The sequence below is a fragment of the Lycium barbarum genome, chromosome 11 (genome assembly GCF_019175385.1).
Source record: "Lycium barbarum isolate Lr01 chromosome 11, ASM1917538v2, whole genome shotgun sequence".
Taxonomy (NCBI): Eukaryota; Viridiplantae; Streptophyta; class Magnoliopsida; order Solanales; family Solanaceae; genus Lycium; species Lycium barbarum.
This window is the reverse complement of record NC_083347.1, coordinates 40249704-40271394: the sequence shown is the minus strand read 5'-3', so window position 1 is coordinate 40271394 and position 21691 is coordinate 40249704. Positions and strand designations below refer to the sequence as shown.

At 37.4% G+C, this 21691-nt stretch overlaps 1 protein-coding gene across 1 annotated transcript; it reads left to right on the top strand.

Moving 5' to 3' along the window:
- Positions 1 to 494: 494 nt before the first annotated feature.
- On the top strand, positions 495 to 20354 carry LOC132618772 (uncharacterized). Its single transcript, XM_060333782.1, has 16 exons — positions 495 to 684; positions 758 to 807; positions 1816 to 1876; positions 6410 to 6505; positions 6609 to 6758; positions 11186 to 11317; positions 12649 to 12776; positions 14629 to 14671; positions 15057 to 15140; positions 15792 to 15833; positions 16356 to 16426; positions 18203 to 18256; positions 18357 to 18462; positions 18563 to 18631; positions 19719 to 19862; positions 20017 to 20354. Exons 1-16 carry the CDS (start codon positions 547 to 549, stop codon positions 20146 to 20148), a joined length of 1500 nt encoding a protein of 499 aa, XP_060189765.1. The 5' UTR covers positions 495 to 546; the 3' UTR covers positions 20149 to 20354.
- Positions 20355 to 21691: the final 1337 nt, after the last annotated feature.

Genomic DNA, 21691 nt, shown 5'->3' with positions numbered 1-21691 from the left:
ACTTTATCATGTTAGTTTATAGAATATCGAATCACTTACATCCTTTTGGTATTTGCTAAATTTTCTACCAAACTTACTTCCTCATAATTTTTTTTCTAAATAACTATTCAATTACTTATCAAGAAGATATGGTTAACATGCAATTACGCTAGATTAATTATGTAGTAACCACTACAAGATTGGGAGCAACGGATAGGGGGCGGCTCCTCCCTTAACAAGAGGTCTTGAGTTCGAGCCTTGAGTATGAAAAAATCATGGATAGGGAGTGTTTCCTCCCGAATGAACCCTATAATCGGGTTCCAATGCGGGTACCGAACACCGAATGAAAAATAAAAATAAATAAATTATGTAATAGAAAAATGCAAAACAAATTATACTTATTTGTTTGATAAAAATTATATTATATTTTTATATTTTGAATTTGGGCCCTGCTACTATTTCCAAAATACTCGCGGGTTCAGGGCCAGATTTATAAACAGCACGGAAGTGATTAATGTGCGATATTCCCAAGTCGTCGATTAGGGCCAAGGCGTGATCACCTGTCTAATGGCTTCTTCGTCATCTGTGTCTCCTCCAATAATCGCGATGGAACTCCACTCACTCAATCGAGACAAGCTCCTCAGCTCTATGCGTGAACACCTTACTTCATGCTCTCTTCCTCTTCAAGGCTTTGTTTTCCTACAGGTTTTTTTTCTCTTCTAACATTCACTCACTTTCCCCGATTTCGTTTCGGAACTCAAAATCTGAATGAATTTAGGGTGGCGAGGACCAAACTCGACATTGCACCGATCACCTTGAATTGTTCAGGTATATAACTAATCATCTCCGCTTGCCTATTCTTATTTATGCTTCTTCATAATCCCTCTCTTTCAATTTCTTTGTCTTACGTGTGGCAGCTCTTTAGTTTCCACTTTCCATCTGCCATATGCCTCTTTCGTGGGGAAACTCTTTAGTTTCCACTTTCCATCTGCCATCTTTAAAACCACACGATTAAAGGATATTTTGGTACATTATGCAATCTTTAGTTTAAGACCACAAGATACAAAAGCCTTCTTTATTTTCTTATATTCCGTGCCAAGTCAAAACTAGACAAACATATTGAAATGGAGGGAGTATATCTGTAGTTATTGCGTGACGAGTTGACTTTATATGTTCTGTTATCCCGTGAGTTCTAACAAATGATTGGAAGAGCCTATGAAAATAAGGCCTTTCACCATTTCTATGTATTGGTGTCACTGAAAATAACAATAGTTGGAGTAACCCTCAAATTGGTCGGATTTGATTCGTATAAAATGATGCAACCATAAACCATTGATGTCTAAGTGATTGCAGACCATAATTTAATTAATCCTCATATTCATGTAATTTGTTTATCATTTATTCCTTATACTCCTTCCGGTTCGAAATAAGCATCCACTTAGCCCATAGCACACCTCTTAAGAAAATAGTAACTCCTAGAAAAAATAGGTGTTTTGACTAAACTACCCATAGTTAAATGCTACCTAATTAATATAGTTTCTTGGTTATATAAAAAATCACTTATATCTAAAGAGGGGTAAATTTGGAAGAAGCTAATTATTCCTTCTTGATTATGTAAGTGGACGCTTATTATGAATGGGGGGAAGTAATAATTATGGGGATCTTGAGACTCCACATGCAATTTTTCTCTCAGCTTGTTTATTTTCTCAGTTGTATTTCATTATAGAATTTTGGTCAACCGTCTTAGAGTTGAGCTTCAGTGTTCTGTATTCTAACAATTATCTGCTCATTCAGGAGGATGATTGAACTATTTACTAACTTCTGCCTTGCTTATAGACAGGAGAGCTATTTCGCTTACTTGTTTGGAGTCGAAGAGCCTGGATTTTATGGAGCTGTTGTAAGATATGATATAACTATGAGTTTAAATTTTTGTCTTTCTAAAGTTTCTTGGATAGTGCTCAAATGTGTAATCCCTTGTTAGAGAAGTAGCTTATGATGTGGTAACTAATGTTGTCTAGATTCAATTGTGTGTTTGGTTGAAGTGATGGGGAGACCCATATTCTCCCCTTCCGGAGTGATTAAATTGCTAAACTTCCTCTCTGTTTTCTGGTGAAGGTGATAACTTTGTTGCTTCTATTCTTGAAGTCAATGTAGGAGAGTAGACTAAGAAATGAACTTAAAGATTCAATTATTTGGGCTTCTCTAGTATCAATTTACTTTCAAAGAGGTTTAAGGCTATGTTGCTCGGACTCTTCAAAAATGTTGAGGGGTGCGTGTCGGATTCTCCAAAAGTAGTGTATTTTTGGGGAATCCGACACGGGTGCGGCTTTGAAAATGAAGAGTCCGCGCAACTCAGGTTTAAGGCACTTAAATCACTCCATTCTACTTATTGTTTGATTCTAGTCATGCTCAATGAATACTTCTATGCAATCATTCTTTTCTTTTATGAGGATTCATCGTGTATTAGATATTTTCCGTTTATGCAAACCTCTTCTTATTTAATTATGTGTAACAAAAGCTACATTTTAATATACATGCAGACAAAATTGCCCCTTAAGCTTGCATTTATTTTTGTATTAATACTATATTTTTCATGTTTTACTGATTATAGACCATAAGTTTGGTGATGGGAATTGGGGGAGGAGGACATGGAAATTTGTCAATTGCTTTATGCAAATGACACATAATTTTTTTGTGAGCTAGTAGTTGACCAGATCAGATACATCAGAGTAATGTTGGTAATTTTTTGAGCTACTTCTGGTTTGAAAGTGAATTGAAGGAAAAACAGTTTATTCCCCATAAAAGAAGTAGCCCACATACAAATTTTGGCTGATATACTTGGCTGCAGGGTGGACAATTTTAGGCATACCTCTTGGCAGTAGGCACAAGGTTGTGGAGATTTGGGATGGCATTGTGGAAAAGACTGAGAAGAGACTACCTCAGTGGAAGGCAGAATACATATCCTTGGGTTGGGGGGGGGGGGGGGGTTCACTTTAATCAATTCTGTTCTGGATTCTCTCCCAACTTATGGGATGCCCTTATTTCCCATTCCCTCCAGCGTGGTGAACAAGCTTAACAGATTGAGGAGGGATTTTTGTGGAAGGGAAACAAAGAGGATAGAGGCTATAATTTAGTGAATGGCAAGTAGCACAGCTATAATTTAGGGTGGACTTGGCATCAGAAACTTGAAGATATAGAACAACTGTCTGCTAATGAAGTGGTTATGGAGGTTTAGTCGTGAGAAATGAGCTTTGTGGAGGGAAGTTATCCTGCATAAATTTGGCCAAACCAACCCTTGGTGTTCCAATGAGGTCAGTGGGAGTCTGGAGATCAATCAGATCTCTATGGACAAAACTGCAATGGAATACTTGCATGAAGGTGGGAAATGGCACCAGAAATACGTTTTGGAAGTATATCTGGATTGGTCAAGCTCCTTTAATGGATTCCTTTCCTGACTTATTTTTGCTGAGCAACAGGCCTGATGTCACTATCAGTGGTTGTTGGCCTTCTCAAGGTTGGAACTTATCTTTCAGGAGTCATTTGAATGATTGGGAAGGTGGGGAGGGTGGCAACCCTTCTGAAGGAGATTGAGGGTTTTTCTGGCATTTTAGCTGAGGCAGATTCATTGAGATGGAGACATACTATGGATGGAGTTGTCTCAGTCAACAAGATCTATCAGAAGGAGATTAGTGCAGAGATGGGAAGCAGTACAAGGACTTGAAAAATATCCGGAAAAGTTTGGCACCAACTAAGGTGAAATGCTTTACATGGTTGGTGGCCAAAAGGGCTTGTCTCACTCATGAAGTACTACAGAAGAAGGGTATGCCAGTGGTGACCAGATGTTTTTTATGCAATGTCACTGGAGAAACCAACAATTACCTATTCCTTCATTGCAAGTTCACTGCTCAAATATGGACTATTTGTCTGACAAAGATCAAGTGGACAGTGCCTGAGCACACTGTAGATCTGATGAGTTGCTGGATTAGAAGAGGGGGCAATGAGACTCAGAAGAAGTGGTGGAGGATTTTACCTTCCTGCATTTGGTGGAAGGAGACGAATGGTAGATGCTTTGAAGATAAAATCAACTCTATAAACAAAGTGAAATGGAATTGTATTGTATCTTTATTCTTTTGTTGTATAGAGGAAGTAGATGATCAGGTAGATTTCTTAGGAGCCTTGTATATCTGTCTCTCTCTCTCTCTCTTTTTTTTTTTTTTTTTTTTTTTTTTTTTTTTTTTTTTTTTATGTTCTCTGTCTTCTTTTGGAGGTGGCCAGCATACCCTTAATGCTGAGGAATACAATAGTACCAGTTTCCAAAAAAAAAAAAAAGTTTGGTGATAGGAATTTTTATGTCCATACCTGAAGAAAGGCTAAAAAAGATAATGAAATTGACGTCTAAGTCAATATGGCTTTGTCTCTGGCAGAGAGATAACAAATGCTGCTTTAGTGGAAAATGAGTGTTTGGAGGTGAGAATAAAGCAAAAGAAATCAGGGCTCATCTTTAAACTTGACGTGGGTAAGGTGTATGGCCATGTAAATTTTTAATTTTCCTGTTTATGAAGATGGAATTTGGAGAGACATGGTCAGTTGTGTATAACAACACTGAAGTTCTCTTCCCTAGTAAATGGTGAACCTACAGGATTCTTCATCCCCCAAAGTAGGTTTTCGGCAACGTGTACATTTTCACCTTTCTATTCATTTTAGTAGTGCAGGTATTTAGTAGAATGGTGAGACTTAGCAAGTGGCCGGATCAAGGGGTTCAGAGTTTGAACCAAGAACAATTTTATAACTTGTCACATAGTTTATATGTCGATGATACCTAGTAAACAGACGAAAGTAAGCTGATGCATCTTAAAGGGGTCCATTGGCTTTTGATGCAGTGCAGAAGTTGTAGACTGAGATAATGAGGTTGACCACTTGCAATGACTGGTAACATTATTTTGGGCCGCAAAGTTGGTTCTTTTCAACATAGTTGATCTCCCTTTTGGTTCCAAACATAAAGCATTAGCAGTATAGCAGGGAGTAGTAGAGAAGCTTGAGAAAGACTCTCCACACGGGAACAACAATTTATCTTTTGGAGATGTCTTATACAATCTTCCCATCTATACTGTGTCCCTAATTCCATTGCAGAGACAGTTGGAGAAACAACTTGATGGAGTGAAATAAACTTCTTGTGGGACGGAATTAGTCAACAAAAATGATTCTCCGAATTAGGTGGAAGAAGGTGATACTACCAAACCAGAAAGAGGGATGTGGCCAAGGATTTGAGAGAAGGCACACTAGAAGGTTATTTTATAATTGGATGTTACCTTTATCAAAAAAAAGGTTATTTTATAATTGGTCGTGGAGGTATAATAAGGAAAGGTGTTAGGCTTAAGAATTCGAAAAAACGCACAATAGAATATCACTATATAATTGATTGTTGAGGTATATTCAGAATAAGCCCTACGGAATAATGTGACAAATGCTAAATCTGGGATGGTAACTATTGGAGCACAAAGGAGGTTACACAACCACTTGAAATTGTTTTTATGGAAACATGACAAAAATCTGTGTCTATTGGAGCACAAAGGAGGTTACACAACCACTTGAAATTGTTTTTATGGAAACATGACAAATATCTGTGTCCAGAATTCAAATCGTTCGCAAAATATAAAATGGGAGATGAGTAGAGCAGTAGGTTCTGGGTGAGCATGGCTTACCTCATATACTTAGCAGTATATAAGGAGGCCTTTGGTGCTCAATCTGGAATTCAAATTGTACCCTGAAAAAAATTGTCATGACTTGGAAAGAAAAAACCTTTTGAATCTGTTAAAAAACTGAACGAGAAGAAATAATTGAATGGAGGAAAAATTCTCTATACTGGCTGGCATGATTGCGGAGGCATATACCCTGTAAGGCCAGGGTTCAATTCTGAAAAACGAGGAATGCCGGATACCACGGTAATCAAAAAAACAAAACAATGAAAATGGCGCTGGAAAGTTAAAGTATCCACTACAATGACATGCTTCCGCATCTATTGTTATTAAAACTTTCTGTTTAACACAAGAAACTTTGCTATTGAAGTGTTGTGAGTTGCAAATTATATTTTATTTTTTACATGAAAAAGAAGAGGAAAGGGGCTGCCACTTATTCCTTCACTGTCCAGTGGCACATCAATGTAAGATGGGTGGGTAATCACTGGCAATTTGAATAATAGAGCTTCTTCGAAGAAAGAGACTCTAGCTCCGTATGCATCATTTTATGTTCTCTAGCATAAGAGGATATGCATTATTCTAAGAAACAGACTCCAGCCCATTCCATATGATAGAATCTATTTTATTGTAGTCCAATGTTGTGTTGCTTAGCAGCTGGGCAAATGAACCTTATTATCTAACTTTTTAGTGCTTACAGATTTGAAGCATTCTTGAATATTGCTTTCTTGATGAAGGATATAGCTAGTGGGAAATCTATGCTCTTTGCTCCTAGGTTACCGGCTCACTATGCTGTTTGGATGGGAAAAATAAAACCGCTTACTCACTTCCAGGTAACTTTTCATTTTTCGAACTTAGTATTTTCATTGGTGATCCTGTTCATCAAGTGAAAGGCAATGCAAGGATTTGATTTACTCTTACATTGATCTTTTTCAGGAAAAGTACAAGGTTACCCAGGTCTTCTATACTGATGAGATTAAGGAAGTTTTGTTCGATCAGTACCAAGCGACAGGAACACCGTTACTATTTCTCTTGCATGGGCTTAACACTGATGGCAACAAGTACTCTAAACCAGCAGAATTTCAGGTTTATGTCTTGTTCCACGAACACCATTACCATATCTCTTGCATGAGCTTAATAATGATAGCACAAGTGCTCTAAACCGGCAGAATTTTAGGTATAGTCTCATCGTATTGTTTGACAAGACACTGAAAAGAATTATAGAAAATTTACCTTGTTTTTGTCCAGTACGTTCACACAGTTAAGCCAGAGATGGTAGTGCTGAGTAATTACTACACTTTTTATAAATGGCTGAGGCTACACCGGCTTGCCAAGAATTCTGTAAAATGCAAGATCTGAAATTGTAGTTTATCAAAAAATTTGCTTACGGTCACTCCATCCATCCCAATGTCACGGCAATTTTCCTATTTTAGGGAATCCAAAAGTGCATGACATAATCCCTCTGTAGATGCAGAATCAATCTTAGAAGTTCTTGACTCGTGTTAGGATTTTACTTTCTTAGCTTCTTAGTTTTCTTTTTTCTTTTGTAAAGGGGTTTTCAGTACTACCTAAGTACTGGTCTATAATACAAAGTTGTTACCTGTTCAAAAAAAAAAAAAAAAAGCGCATGACATAATTCATCTGTTGATAATGTTTCATGAAAAAGTTTTAAGAATTTAAATTTAAATGCTATGTGCTCCAAACTTCAACTCAACTTCCCTTTTTCACCAACATCGGCTTCTCACTCAAGAATTTGGTGGAGTCCTTTCCCTTTGCTGCAGCTTTCACAGTCCCACTCCTCCTCAGACCAGATTGGGCTGCAAACTATGATGTTTTCATGGTCAAACAAAGTTTTTGACAACTCCTTCGATGTAATGCCTCTAGTTCTAGCAATAGACTTGAGACACTACTTATCTAGGTGCTGACCATGCCTGGTCAAAATGTCAAATTGCCTGATAGAAAGTGGGATGGAAGGAGTCATTTTTTCTTCACTGGACTCCCCTTACTTAATTTTGAATTACTGTATTTATGATCTTATCCCGTTACACAGGTTGAATTATCAATTAAACACTGATATATATATATATAATTGGCTTGCTGGAATAAGAACAAAAAAAGGGGGGGGGGGGGGGGGAGATTAAGCATTGGCTGAAGGCGTACTTGTGTGGCAATTAGTGACGGAGACATATCTAGTGAACTGATGACGGCAGGCTTTCCATTATTCTCCTACGAATGACTAAATTAAGGTAAAGGTCCGAAACTCAGTAGGAAGATGATTTTTTAAGAATTCAGTTTCTTCTGAGAAACTTTTACAAGAGGTAATTTCGTTGATAGAACCCAGCAGCAAGAAGATGCCGGGACATATTACAGCCAAAAGAAGTCCACATTGCAGCCTGTGTAACGAGCTATGTAAATCTATCATAGCATTAACATCGTAATTTACAAGAGACATGTCACACCAAAAGGATATGTTATGGCATTAACATCGCAATTTACAAGAGACATGTCACACCAAAAGGCAAGAAAAAAATACATACTTAAGATTACTAACTTTTTCTTTTCCTGCGAAGATCCCGCAGTTTTATTCCTTCCAAATTGTTCACCAAATGACTGTGGATGTGGTGTTCCATAGGGTGATTTGCAAGATTGACTTCCATAAGGGGTGGTCTTGAACTTTTGGCCCCGCTTAACATATTTTTAAAAATGACCTCCGCCTAAGAAAATGTTTTGGGTGTTGCCCATTGAACACAAATTAGTTTTGCTTATGAGGCAGAAGTTAGGGACTTCTCAATAAGTCAGAGACTGTGAACCTGCTCAATTGACCATAAGTTCAACCTCATAGGAAAAAGTTGCATGTGTTGCTCAATTATTCATGTGAAAAATTATGAGAGAAAAATATTATTGAATTGTGTGTCCAAGCGTATTACAATAACTACACTTAGGTCGAGATTTGTATACTTCACTACTGTGTCCAACGCTATTACAATAACTACACTTAAGTCGAGATCTGCCAAATTGACCTCCTTCCTTGTCGATTCTTCAAAGACTGTGGTATCTCGATCTACTCATTAAGGGTTCTGAAGTAATCATAGGACTTGAATTTCCAATTCCCGTGTTTTTGGAGCTAAAAGTATCAGATCCGAAAGACATCTTTGTGAGATTTGACTTGAAAGCAACAAGAAATAGAGATCAGGTTGTCGGAAAATTTAGATCTTGCCAGAAAAAAAAGGTGACCAGATCTTGAAGAAAATGGTATGGTCAGCTCGGAATCTCTGCGCGACGGTGACAGCAGAATAAATTTTCTCGAAAAGATTGGCCGGAAATCGCTGGAACCGTAATTCCAACGATTGGAATCTGGTAAAAATCAAAGTTGCAACTTGCAGCCGAAATTCGGGAAAAATACTGTTCACTCTGGAAAGTAATGTTCACGGCAGAAAAAGAAATATTGTTTGAAAATTTACAAAATAAGGAGAGAGATTACGCAAGATAGCCATGAAAAGTCGCTGGAAAATTGAGGCACGGTCACCTTCCTTTTTTTTTTTTTTTTTTGTTTTGTATTCTTGTTCCCAAAGTTGTTGGTATTTTGCACAACGATAGATCTCTCACAGAAGCTCTGATACCATGTAAAGAATGGATCTTGGGCGTAACTCAACCCCAAAAGTTAGCTCATGAGGGGAGGCAGGGGCGGATTTATAGCATGCCGAGGGTGTCCTCGGCAAAAGATTACAGTGTATAAGTAGGGTAAATTTTCTGTGTTTAACTGTTTATTTATATATATTAACTTTTGAACACCCTAAATAAACGTAAAAGGTTAGCTCAAGCGGTCCAGGGTGTTCAAAATTGTCATATGTCCTAGGTTCAATTCCCATTGACAACATTATTTTTTATATTTAGCTTTTGTTGTTTTTTTCGAACTCTCTCAGTGAAAATTCTGGATCCGCCATTGAGGGGAAGATTGGCCAAGACCATATAAGGAGACCATGTACCCTTTAACCCACCGATGTGGGACTCTTAACACCCCCACCTCACGCCTAGGGCTGGACATCTGGTGCTCGGCAATTGTTAATATGGAGGCCCAACATCGGGTGAACAATGAATCGGGATGGGCCGGGCTCTGATGTGAGAAATTATAAGAGAAAAATATTATTGAATTGTGTGTCTACATTATTAGACTGAACCTTATTTATATATACTACATTCCAATCCTTTTCCATGTAGGATACTATTTATAAATCCTATTCCTATTCCTATTCGTGTTAAATTACTCACTAGACGTGATATATCGGCAAAAGTTGTCTGTATTGTTCAATTGTTCACAACTTTTTCCTCCACTTATAAGGAGCCATTCTTTTAATCCACAAAATAATATTCTACGCGGTTAAAACTGAAAATGTATGTTGTTAAATTATTTTTGGAAAAATACAATTGAACTTGATCATGATTACTTTTTAAAAAAGTAAGCGAGTCAATACAACTGAAAAGTCACCATTACCTTCAATCTCTGTAACTTATTGAAATGTCCTGAAATCCTGCCTCATAGGTAAAACTAACTTATGTGCACATCACGACTAGACTTATGCTAATGAGCAACAAAAGTTTTGCACAACAGATTTTTTTAAGTTGAGGTCATTTTTTAAAGACTTTGTTAAGCACGGACAAAAGTTTAAGACCACCCCTTATGTTATGCTATTTCTGCCACTTTTAAATTGTTCCATACTGGGATCATCGTTTTTGTTGATACTGAGACCAGCCCTGAAGCAGTTTCAATCTTGAGTTCGTGACCTTGACATAGACCATTTAATCTCCAGAATGTTGATCCCAATTTTTGAAGTGACTTTGCAATGGAGAAATAAGTGATTGAGTCTTGATACTGCTCCTGAAACAACAAACACCTGCTGCAATTGTGTAAAACCCCTTCTCTGAGGGTTGGTAAGTCCAACATGCCCCTTCTACAACCAGCCAAGGAAAGCACCTCATTTCGTAGGGAGCCTTGTTCTTTCTTTGGCGATAAAATTAAAGAGCACAACTTCTGTATGGCGAAGATGACAATGGGTCACAACCACATTTTACTGATCATGGATGCTAGAATATTGATCAATGCCTTAAAGATATCTCATTGAAACTTTTTTCTTCTGATGATTTTCAGTTGTAAATCATTAATTTCACCACTATAACGAGTACCATATTTCAATAGCATGTTCTTTTGCAAGCAGTTATTTAGTGAATGATGATGGTAGTTCGAATCTATCTTCAGTGTCACCACTATAACGAGTACCATATTTCAATAGCATGTTCTTTTGCAAGCAGTTATTTAGTGAATGATGATGGTAGTTCGAATCTATCTTCAGTGTCTAGCTATCATGTCATTTTTCCTGCCCAATAATATCTTTTTGTCACTTGTTTTTTCAAATTGAGAAAGATGAAATTCAGCTAATATCCATGTCTGAGCAGTTCTAGTTGGAGTTCAAACTCCTATAATGGTTGTTGACTCGTTATGCCTGTGGTCTGTGCAGGGTATTGATAAGTTCCAGACAGATTTAAACACATTGCACCCTATCCTGACTGAATGCCGTGTTATAAAGTCCGACTTAGAGATTGCTCTCATTCAATATGCCAATGACATAAGCTCTGAAGCTCATGTCGAGGTAAGCATTGTTCAACTTTTCATGGGAAATTTTGTCTACTGTCTTAATTTCATTATAGTAGCCTGCGTATATTGCTAATTAGATCTTGTTCTTCTCTTATTGGGTACCTGCAACTTAGTCTAAAATATTTAATCAAGACAGCCTGCAAGGCTTTGTTTAGTAGAGCATTGCGCGTGATATGTTGGTTAGGTGCATGTCACAAGTTCGGACCTTGTGTTGGAAGAAATCCTGGTATCTAAGTGGAGAAAGGTAGAGTGGGGGCCCATTGCCCTAGGGGATTTTTCAGTTATCAAAAGAATTTTTTTTTCAAGACAAATTGAAACCTGAGACATCTTTTTCCACAGAAATACTTGCAAAAATTTTGGCCAAGGCTTTTATGTTTTCTTATATATTCTTGATGCTTCTGGGAGTCAAATGTTGAGATACATTAACTTGCAAGTCAGCGCGTCGTGGCAGGTTGCTGACTTTTGTTCTTTTGAAGATTTTCAGCAGAATTATTGATCCTTTTGTATTTCTACACTTCCCTTTCTTGTTTAACTTATCTTTCGGGGGAGGGGGTTCCAATGCACCATAGTTCAACTTTGAGAGCAAAACATTCTTCAAATTGTGTTTCTTGTTTCCTTTTTATTTTTCTACTTTCTTTCTCTCAACCCTTGCGCCCCCCCCCCCCCCCCCCCCCCACCCCACAAAACCCCCTAAAAAATAAAAACCAAATACAAACACAATTATGTTGGTGATTAGGGTAAACAAACAGAAACATGTTCTAATCCTTTAAGGAATGAGAAAATTTTTGCTTCTATCACATTACCTTTTGAGATACATGATTGTATTATATTACTTCATTCCCTAAAAAAAGAGAGTAATTGTTTGTATTCTATAGGTATTTTCTCATTGATTCTTATTTTGAGTTGTTGAGTCAGACTCTTTAGTAAGATAGTGATGCTTCAATTGGTTGAGATAAGGTTGATCTTGGTTGGTGGCCGTCAAGCATTTACGTGTTAGAACATCGAGCAAATATGAAACCAAATCCTTTTCCCTATAAAGGAAAGAATTATACTACGTAATGCTGGGAAAGCACTTGAAAGGTTTAGTACTATCTTTGCTTTAGCAAGGTTTTTCACACTCACGTGTATAGTTAATCTGGCTATTGTAGACTCAGCTTATTCCTTGTGTATGACTTGCTCTTTCCATGAATTTCTGGGGATTATCCTTAATATAATGTTCATTAATTTTCTTATTATTGTGTTTCTTAGCTATGGGTGTCCTAGTATATTATCTGCTCTTTAACTATTCACTTATCTTTTTATTACCAGCTGCGTTCTTATGTGTAGGTTATGAGGAAAACAAAGGTAGGGATGAAAGAATATCAGTTAGAAAGCATGTTTCTTCACCATACCTACATGTATGGCGGCTGTAGGCATTGTTCATACACATGTATATGTGCTACTGGCGACAATAAGTAAGTTTGCTTTTCCTTGTATCTTCCATTTCAAGCAATGATGCACTATAAATTTAAAATTTTTTAACCATTGAGCGGATTTTCAGATATTGACTTATTTATGGGCGTTAAACCAAATGCTGGCATGCTAACTGCTACGTAACCTAAAGATAGTGAGCTAGTCTTTGGTCTCTATGTAATCTATGTATGTGTATGACCTACATTGAATCAAGAGACATGCCCGCCACATTGTTGTCCATTCGAGCTGGAAGTACATAATCTAAGTGTCTGGACATGTATTATATGTAGGCTTTTTAGGAAGCTGAGTGGGTTCTCTCAGAAATGCGTCCTTCCAGGCAGCCAATGAGACTGACGCTGTGGGTCAAATTTCCAACCGATTTTAATTCCCCAGTTGAAGTACCTTCTGATAAGCATTTCACATCACATCATACTGAGCTTAATACATGTGTACTATGTGCTGCTATCGTCATAGACCTGGGAGTTTTGCAGAAGGAGAAAGTAGAAAGGAAAACATGAAGGATGTCACAATGAGACTCTAGGAATCTACCCTAAAGAAACAAAAGGAGGAATGAGACTATACAAGAAATGGTTAATAGAAGCAACTTCACCCACTTGTCCAAAAGAAAAGAAAAACTACCTCACCCTTCCTTTTAATCCAAAGTTCTGGGTAAGTTTACCGTTGATGGGAAAATGGCATTCATTTTCATTCCTGTACTTCGGAAAGGGGATATAATTCAAAGAAGAAAATTTCCCTTGTTTTCACCACATTTTGTCAAATCATTGTCTATTTGAAGAAGTTTTCATTGGTAATAAAAGGTTTGTTACTAACTTAACAATGTTGTAGGATACTTCTTGATGTTTCTAGAGAGATGTCTATGTGTCCACTCCTTTTCTAAAATTTGGTTTATGCCCTCATGGTTCTAATCAGATCCCAGGTCAGAATTAGGTGCTTCTGACTCTTCCCTTAGTTCTGTATCCTAATTATCTTCCTACACTAAGACTCATGTTTGATTGGCATGGCTTGGATGTGGTTAGGGAATTGAAGATAAACGAATGTAAACTCTTTTTTTTGATAAAGTATAAATGGAGATATACTTAGTAATGAAGACCGGAAGAAGATGAAAGGCCGGAGTTCCTGTTCTGATTTTTTGCTCTTTGTTTGAAATGCAATGATGGGGGAGTTGAGTGTTGCGTACCTAAAATAAAACTGTCATCTCTAATAGCTTAAACTTTTAGGTGAGATGGTACAGAGCAGGTAAAGCACCTGGATTCAGGGTTCATCGCCACTTATCACTCAACAATATTTCCTTGTACAAGAAATACACACATGAGGGATAACTAAATAAGTAAAGTGTCATGTCTCTTATAGCTTATGCTTTTAGGTGGGACGGTTCTTAGAAACAAGGAGAATCAGCTCACCTTATACGAGAAGCGAAGTAACTTGCTAAACGGGGTATTGGGTCATTTGGTTAAGAAAGGAAAGTAGGAAGCATTTTTTCTCTCTTTATACTCCTGATTCTAGGCAACGAGTCGAGATTAGGGGTGTTGCTTAGATGTATATTTGTAGCTGTCTGAATATTAGCCAATAGAAGTACTAGTAACTATCTTAAAATTATAGGAACTAGGTTTTATCGACCAAATTCAGCTCTATGCTTATAGCATCAGATTCTTCCTTTGCCAGTATGTGTGACTCCGTATCTTTATGGGTAAGGTGTTTAAATTAGGAATGAATTTATCTTCTATGTGAATGGTTAAGAGTTAACCCCGACTAGCTCTGGATTGAAGCACAATTAATGATAAAGAGTTAAACGATTTTCAGATTATCAGCTAACACTACCATACTCGATTGCAGTTCTGTACTCCATTATGGTCATGCAGCAGCTCCAAATGACAAGGTATGTTATTTGTGTGCGTCTGTTAATATGTTATATCCCTCCTGTAAGCTGGTCGTCCGATCTGTATGGACGTTGTAAGCAAACTTGTTTCATTTTGGGGGCAAACATAAATCAAGTGCCTCGTTGTTATCTATGTTAATTATGCTTGCATATTGGTGTTGTAACCATCTTTTCCTTTTGGTGTGATATAGATGATTATCTTAAATGTCTTCAAAAGGTTGTCAACCTGGAACCCAGTTATTTGTCCTTTGCTGTATGCTGATAGTTGGACCTTGCGTCAATATGATCTCTTATATAGCAGGCTTCCACTACTCTGAGTGAAATTGAGATTCAACTAATTGATATTTTCTATCCATACCAACATTGCACTTTTCCTTTTTTGCAGACATTGCAAGAGGGAGATATGGCACTTTTAGATATGGGAGCGGAATACCACTTTTATGGGTCTGACATAACTTGTTCCTTTCCAGTGAGTACATGTGTCCTCACATTTTGTGGGCACATTGAAGTATACTCTCATTTTGCATGTTAAAGTTCTTGTAGCGCGTGTCATATAGAAATATAACAATAAACATTCACATAAAGAATATATGCTCTTCACTGTCCTGGAGGAAATGTGGACCATATAGACTCTGAACATATAAGAACACTGTAAGATTGTTAACCATTCTACATTAATTATATTGTGATAATTTTCTTGTTTACTGCTATGTTTAATGCATTTGTTTGGATCTCTTTCAATCTATTCATGTTTCTTTTGTTTATTGCCTATCCAAAGCATTGGTAGTGAGGCATCTGCCATGTTAAGCTCTAAGCTTTTATTCTATTTTTAGCTCTTATTTGAGTAGCCCCTGCATGATTTTGGCTCAGACATTTTAGGTCAATGTGCCATAAGTGCTTGTTGCTAGCAGACAAATATTGACCTAGAGTTGGGAATTGATGTTTAAATGTACAAATTATGGTCTTTAATACTCAGCATTGTATCTGTATGCTTGGATACCCTCTCTGCATCACTTCCTTTCTTGTGCTCACAACTTTGAACTGCTCGAAGATCAATTGTATTTTGGCTATAACCTGTAATGTTTATATTCCTTAAGATTTCCACTTGTGGATTTTGCAGGTAAATGGGAAATTTACTCGTGACCAGACACTTTTATATACTGTAAGTATTCTCTCCTGCATATACTAGGATAATGCTTTTGCCGTCAGGCCTGTAGAAAAGCAATCATGCTCATATAGAGTTCTGATGTAGTATTCTTGATGTTTCTTACCTCCTTGAGATGGGAATATGATGTGCATCTCATCTGTATTACCTCTTGTTGATGTTTTGCCTTACAAAGGGAATATGATGTGCATCTCATTGGTGCACAATATGTGCTTGTGAGCTGATCAGATTGTCATTTCTATTAAAGAAATGCTTTACTTGGTTTAGGATCTAAGTACAGACTTTAGTCTCTAGAGATCCACTAACTTGACGCATTGGGAAGTGTTCCTGAACTTCTGTTGCAAACTATGTACCTCTCTGAGCCTTCCACCTTAATTTTTTTCCATTTGTAAGGTGTGTATTAAGACTGAATATGAAGCTTATAGGACCTTTGAATGTGATTTTCAATGTTCATGTGCTTTGACTTTACCTTGGAGGATAACCATAGTTTCATTATTATATATTCACTATCATTTGCAGGCTGTCCTTGATGCTCATGATGCTGTCATTTCTGCCATGAGGCCTGGAGTGAGCTGGGTCGATATGCATAAGTATGATTTTTTTGTCCAAATTTTGAGTTTGGGATAAGTTGTTGAGATCATCTTTTTTTTTTTTTCTTTTTCTGACTGGCAAAATCAGTAGCTATAATCACTAGAAAAACTGGTGGCAGAACTTGGGTAAACAGACGTGAGTCATGATATGCTAGACCCAATGTTTTCACAAATTTAATTGATTGCATATTTCGTTTAGGTCCATATAAGTAACGAATTATAGCTTGTCCCCTCAATTTCGAATTTGAATGTCGTTTCTTTTTGAGGATGTCAAGATAATGTTCACTTTTTGAAAGTGGAATATCTCATTACTTATTACACGCAATCAGAAGATCATTTTCCCCACCTTCCAATAGCTCCATAAACAAAAAGACTATCAACGGAAAAGAAAAATGCAGATAAACAAGAAGAGTAACCTACATATACACATTGGAGTCATGAAGTTTACCAGAGTTAACATTCTGACTTGATAAATATTGATGTCAATGTTTCAATAATCTTTTGGAGTCATGTAAGATATGCTAGGCATCAAAATCAGAATGGAGGGCATAATAATCTACATCCCTAGCCACAAACCTCTGAAAATTGGTTTTCTCTCTTCGGATGCAAAGCAAACAAAAAAAATCACGCTTCTCCAATGCATGGTTGGTTTAAATAGTAAAAGGTGCTTCTTGGCTAGAAGAAGTGTAAAACTCTATAATCCTTCCCCCCAACCCCTACCCCCAACCTAACCAATCGCATACTCTGGTCTATTTTTTTTTTCTTCCTGTAATTCTAATTTATCCAGTAGGTCAGTTTGGTGTCAATTGAACAGATGGAGCAAGCGAATTGACGTAACATGAAACCTATTAGGCCAAAAGATCCATGGAGAGCTTTTAGAATCTATGTCTATCAATAAGCTTATAGTGCAAGTATCAGAACTATTATGAAGCAAAAAAAAAAAAAAAAAAACACAAAGTTTCTTCTATTGGAATTTGCTGAAGTTCTAGTTCTTTCATTAGAATTTTCTGCAATATTCTTCACAAAGTATGGAGGACTCAGATTAGGGTAGAAGGCTAGTAGATAGTATCGTTTGTCCTTTCATATTAGTAGTCACATTATCGCGATATAATTTCTTGTGCTTTGATTTCTGCTACTATCTGTTATTTCATGTACTTTGATTATCTTATTTTATCTGTGATAGCTACTGCCCCTTTGCAAACTGCTTCATAAACTGCTTCATCATGGCTTAGTCGCTTTCGTTATTTTCATTTTCATATCGCTTTGAATTTCTTGGCCTTATCTGACCTCTTTTTATGCTTTCTATTGAGCCGAGGGTCTTTCAAAAACAGCAATCCTACCTTGGTAGGAGTAAGGTCTGCGTACACTCTACCCTCCCCAGACCCCACGTTATGGGATTTCACTGGGTGGTTGTTGTTGTTGTTGTTGTTGTTATTCTTCACTATTTTGAATGTGAGTGAAACCTTACAGCTTGCCTTTTTCCATCTAATTTCCAAGTATTGAACTCTTTCTCCGAAGATGAATTAATCTGTCTTACTGTCCCCGAACGATCAATTGAAGTTCCCCTTTCTTTGGAAATAATGAGATGCTATGACAAGTTCAAACATGTTGTAATTTATGCTATGATAGAAACATGAAGCTTTATCTGCATCTATAGGTGTTTATTATTGCCAGAAATCAGGGGTTTAATTGTAGGTTACCACATGGCATGAATATTTGTCTTTACACGAAATTATTGTAGCTTGTTTCTCACTTGTATTTCACCATGAATTGCAGATTAGCTGAAAGGGTCATTCTAGAATCACTGAAGAAAGGGCACCTACTTGTTGGGTATCTTCTATTCCCATGCTGAATTATTCTCTCATGAGCCCTTTCCTATAGAGCCTGGAATAGCTGATATGGAATAGGGATTTTGTTATTTTGATCAAAGGGATGTTGATAAAATGATGGCCAAGCGACTTGGTGCTGTTTTCATGCCTCATGGATTGGGGCACCTTCTTGGAATTGATACTCATGATCCTGGGGGTTACTTGAAGGTTTAATTTTTTCTTAGATAAACGTCTTCGATCAATAAGTAGCCTGCAGTTATATTCAGTTGAAATAATTGAGAATTGAATAACTGACTTACAATTTCAGGGAGCTGAGAGACCAAAAGAACCTGGATTGAGCTCTCTACGTACGAGCAGAAAGCTCCTACAGGGAATGGTCAGTAGTCCAAGTTTTCGTGACATTGCATATTAGATTTATACTATTAGGTCTAAACTACTATTTTATGAATTGTCACTGTTAACTACTGATGTCTTGGTCTTGGTCTTGGTCACTACCCAGTGTAATCCCACAATAGTGGGGTCTGGGGAGGGTAAGATGTACGCAGCCTTACCCCTACCTGGGTAGGGAGGCTGTTTCCGATTGACCCTCGGCAACCCTCCTCCTTTATCCGGGCTTGGGACCGGCAATGTGAGCGAGCTCACACAGGCGGAGAAAATTCACCCAAGATGGATGTGTTAGCCATGCAACCACTGTATTATCACTGAGTACAAAAAACATGCTCATGCCTTTTCAGTGACTTTTTTGTTAATACATCTGAATCGAGGAGCAATGGTTATTTCAGTTAAAGCTGAATTGGACCATGCATTAGTGTATCTTTTGTACTTCTAGGAGCTTACATTTGGGTTTTCCGCGTTGGTCTATAATGTATCCAATAATGTCCTGAAGATCATCCAAATATGCCGTGTGTGGTTTTGATGTTAAACAATGAAGGTGTATTGCCACAGGCTAAACAGCCAGGTTTTTACATAGAAAGAAATGCAAAGGCTGAGGAATGCTCTTCTAACCAATATGCAAATGTTACAGTGACCCCCATCACAATATTAGATGCTAGGTAGTGAACAATTAGTTTATCTAAGGAAATGACTTCTTCAATACCAACCTGCATTAATTGTTGGTCTTAAAATTTACTTGGCAAGTCTCAGCTTATTGCCACAGTTACAAAAGATAAATTCAAGCTTCATTATTGACCTAGTGAACTTTCTGTGTTTTTAGTTAAAATAACATGAAGAAATTTTAAAAAGAACATGCTTGGGAACTGAAATAGTCCATTGGGCTCTAAGTAATTCATGGAATCTAGACATCAATGGGCCTTTTTTTGTATCTGTCCTCAAAACATCAACCGGGAATAAAGTTTCTTAGTCCTCACAAACCCTAGAAAATCTATTCACGCTCTTTACATTGTTCCCTTGCCGTTATTAATGATTTGCATATTTGTAAATTTGGTTATGCTATTGTTTTTTAGGTGATCACTGTGGAGCCTGGTTGTTACTTCATTGATGCCTTACTGCTTCCTGCCTTGGAGAGTCCAGCGGTGTCAGAGTTTTTCAATCATGTCGAGATCAACAGATTTAGAGCTTTAGGTGGAGTCAGAATTGAAAGTGATCTGGTGTGTTTGCTGGACTTCCTGGAATTCTCTTAAGTGTTATTGGAATAACTGCTATATCATGTGCATATTAACTTGGATGTGGTTCCTTTTTTACCTCTTACATGTTTGTCAAATTGTACCTATTTGTTAAACCTTTTCTTTTTTGCCCTTGAAGTATATTACTTCCAGTGGATGCGTTAACATGAGCAAATGTCCGCGGAAGATTGAAGAGATTGAGGCAGTGATGGCAGGGGTTCCTTGGCCGATCAAAAAGACTACCTTTCCTTCTGTAAATGGACAAGTATAATTCTCCAAATTACTGCATGACATCAAGAAACAAGGATAATTGGTCCTCTGGACGTCTTATCATTGGTGTGTGGGCCTACAAACACTAGACGTGATCTTCTAGTCTGTTCTGAGAAGCAACTCTGTACTCGTTCTTGAATACCTAGCAGATAAGTATGTAGCATGTGAGTTTGAAACATGCTTTAATAAATGAAGGGAAATTATGGATGCTGTTGTTATTGCCTCCTACTATGGACTAGTTTTCTTAGATGAGCTAATTGGTGTTCTGTTGGTTTTATCTGTTTCCGCTTTTATGTTTTCCGTACACTTGCATGCCATCTGCCTGTGTATGGATTGCATATATCAAATGTGTTGATCATTATACACTGACAAGTAATATAACAAGGGGCAAGTACTTGAATAGCAGTGCGTGTATATGTTCTATACCGACAATGGTAGCTGGTAGCTATCGCAATGATGATAAGGTCGTAATATATAGTTTAAAGAGTGATTTGAGACACATTGATGGTTTCCAGTGTAGGGCTATAGACTCGGGTCTGGCTAAGTTGGTGAATGAGAAGCTTCATTGGGCCACCACTGGTGGGGACATCATTTCTATTCATTTGGCTGATGAAGGGGCAAAGTTGGAGCATCCTTGCTATGGAGAATATCTTGATTTGGAGTTTGGAGTGTTGGGAAGTGATCTCCCCATGTTTTGTTATTGTCGGACGACCAACCTAAGTTCTTGCGCACATGTGTGGGTTATGCATTTGTAAAAGGATATCTTTGAACCAAATGAGATGAAAATCCCGGTTTAATGCATTTCAAGTTCAACTCTATTTGTTATGTCTATGAATTATCTATTGTTATATGTTGGAAATTTGACCTGCTAGTGTAGTCAAGCAATTTAAACTTGGAACAGCTAATCCTTGGTAGGAAAAGAATGTCAACAGTTTGATACACTTGCATTGACTTCTATTGTGGTTATATATGTTGATTTGCATGTTATTGAGCCATTAAATTTAGGAAGCAATCAAGATATGCGGTGTAGGCCAATGTAACTTATGAAAAATTTGTGGAACAATATGGAGGAGGAGAATTTCTTGCAAGTTAGACCGACAGAAGCCAAGAGATGTGCACGTGGAAATTCTTTCAAGTTAAGACCAAGGGAAGGCCTTGTTTATACTTGGCAATGCAAGGGTTCGACGTAAGATTTTACAACTTGAAAAGGGAGCATTTTATGAGTTAATAGATTTGAAAGAACATCTACAAAACATAGTTTCTTTGTGGAAATCATTGGCTAAATATTTTCTATAGTTTCTTTGTGGAAATCATTGGCTAAATATTTTCTAAGGGGTCGTTTGGTGTGAAGGATAATAAAAAATAGTCCCGGGATAAAATTTTAGTGCCTCTTTATCCCATGTTTGGTTGGAATAAAAATCCGGGATAACTAACCCCGGGATTGTAGCCTTATTTTATCCCACCTTGAGGGTGGAATAACTAATTCCGGAATAACTTATCCCGGGGTAAGTTGTTTCCTAACCAAATGAGCCCTAAGAGTTGCT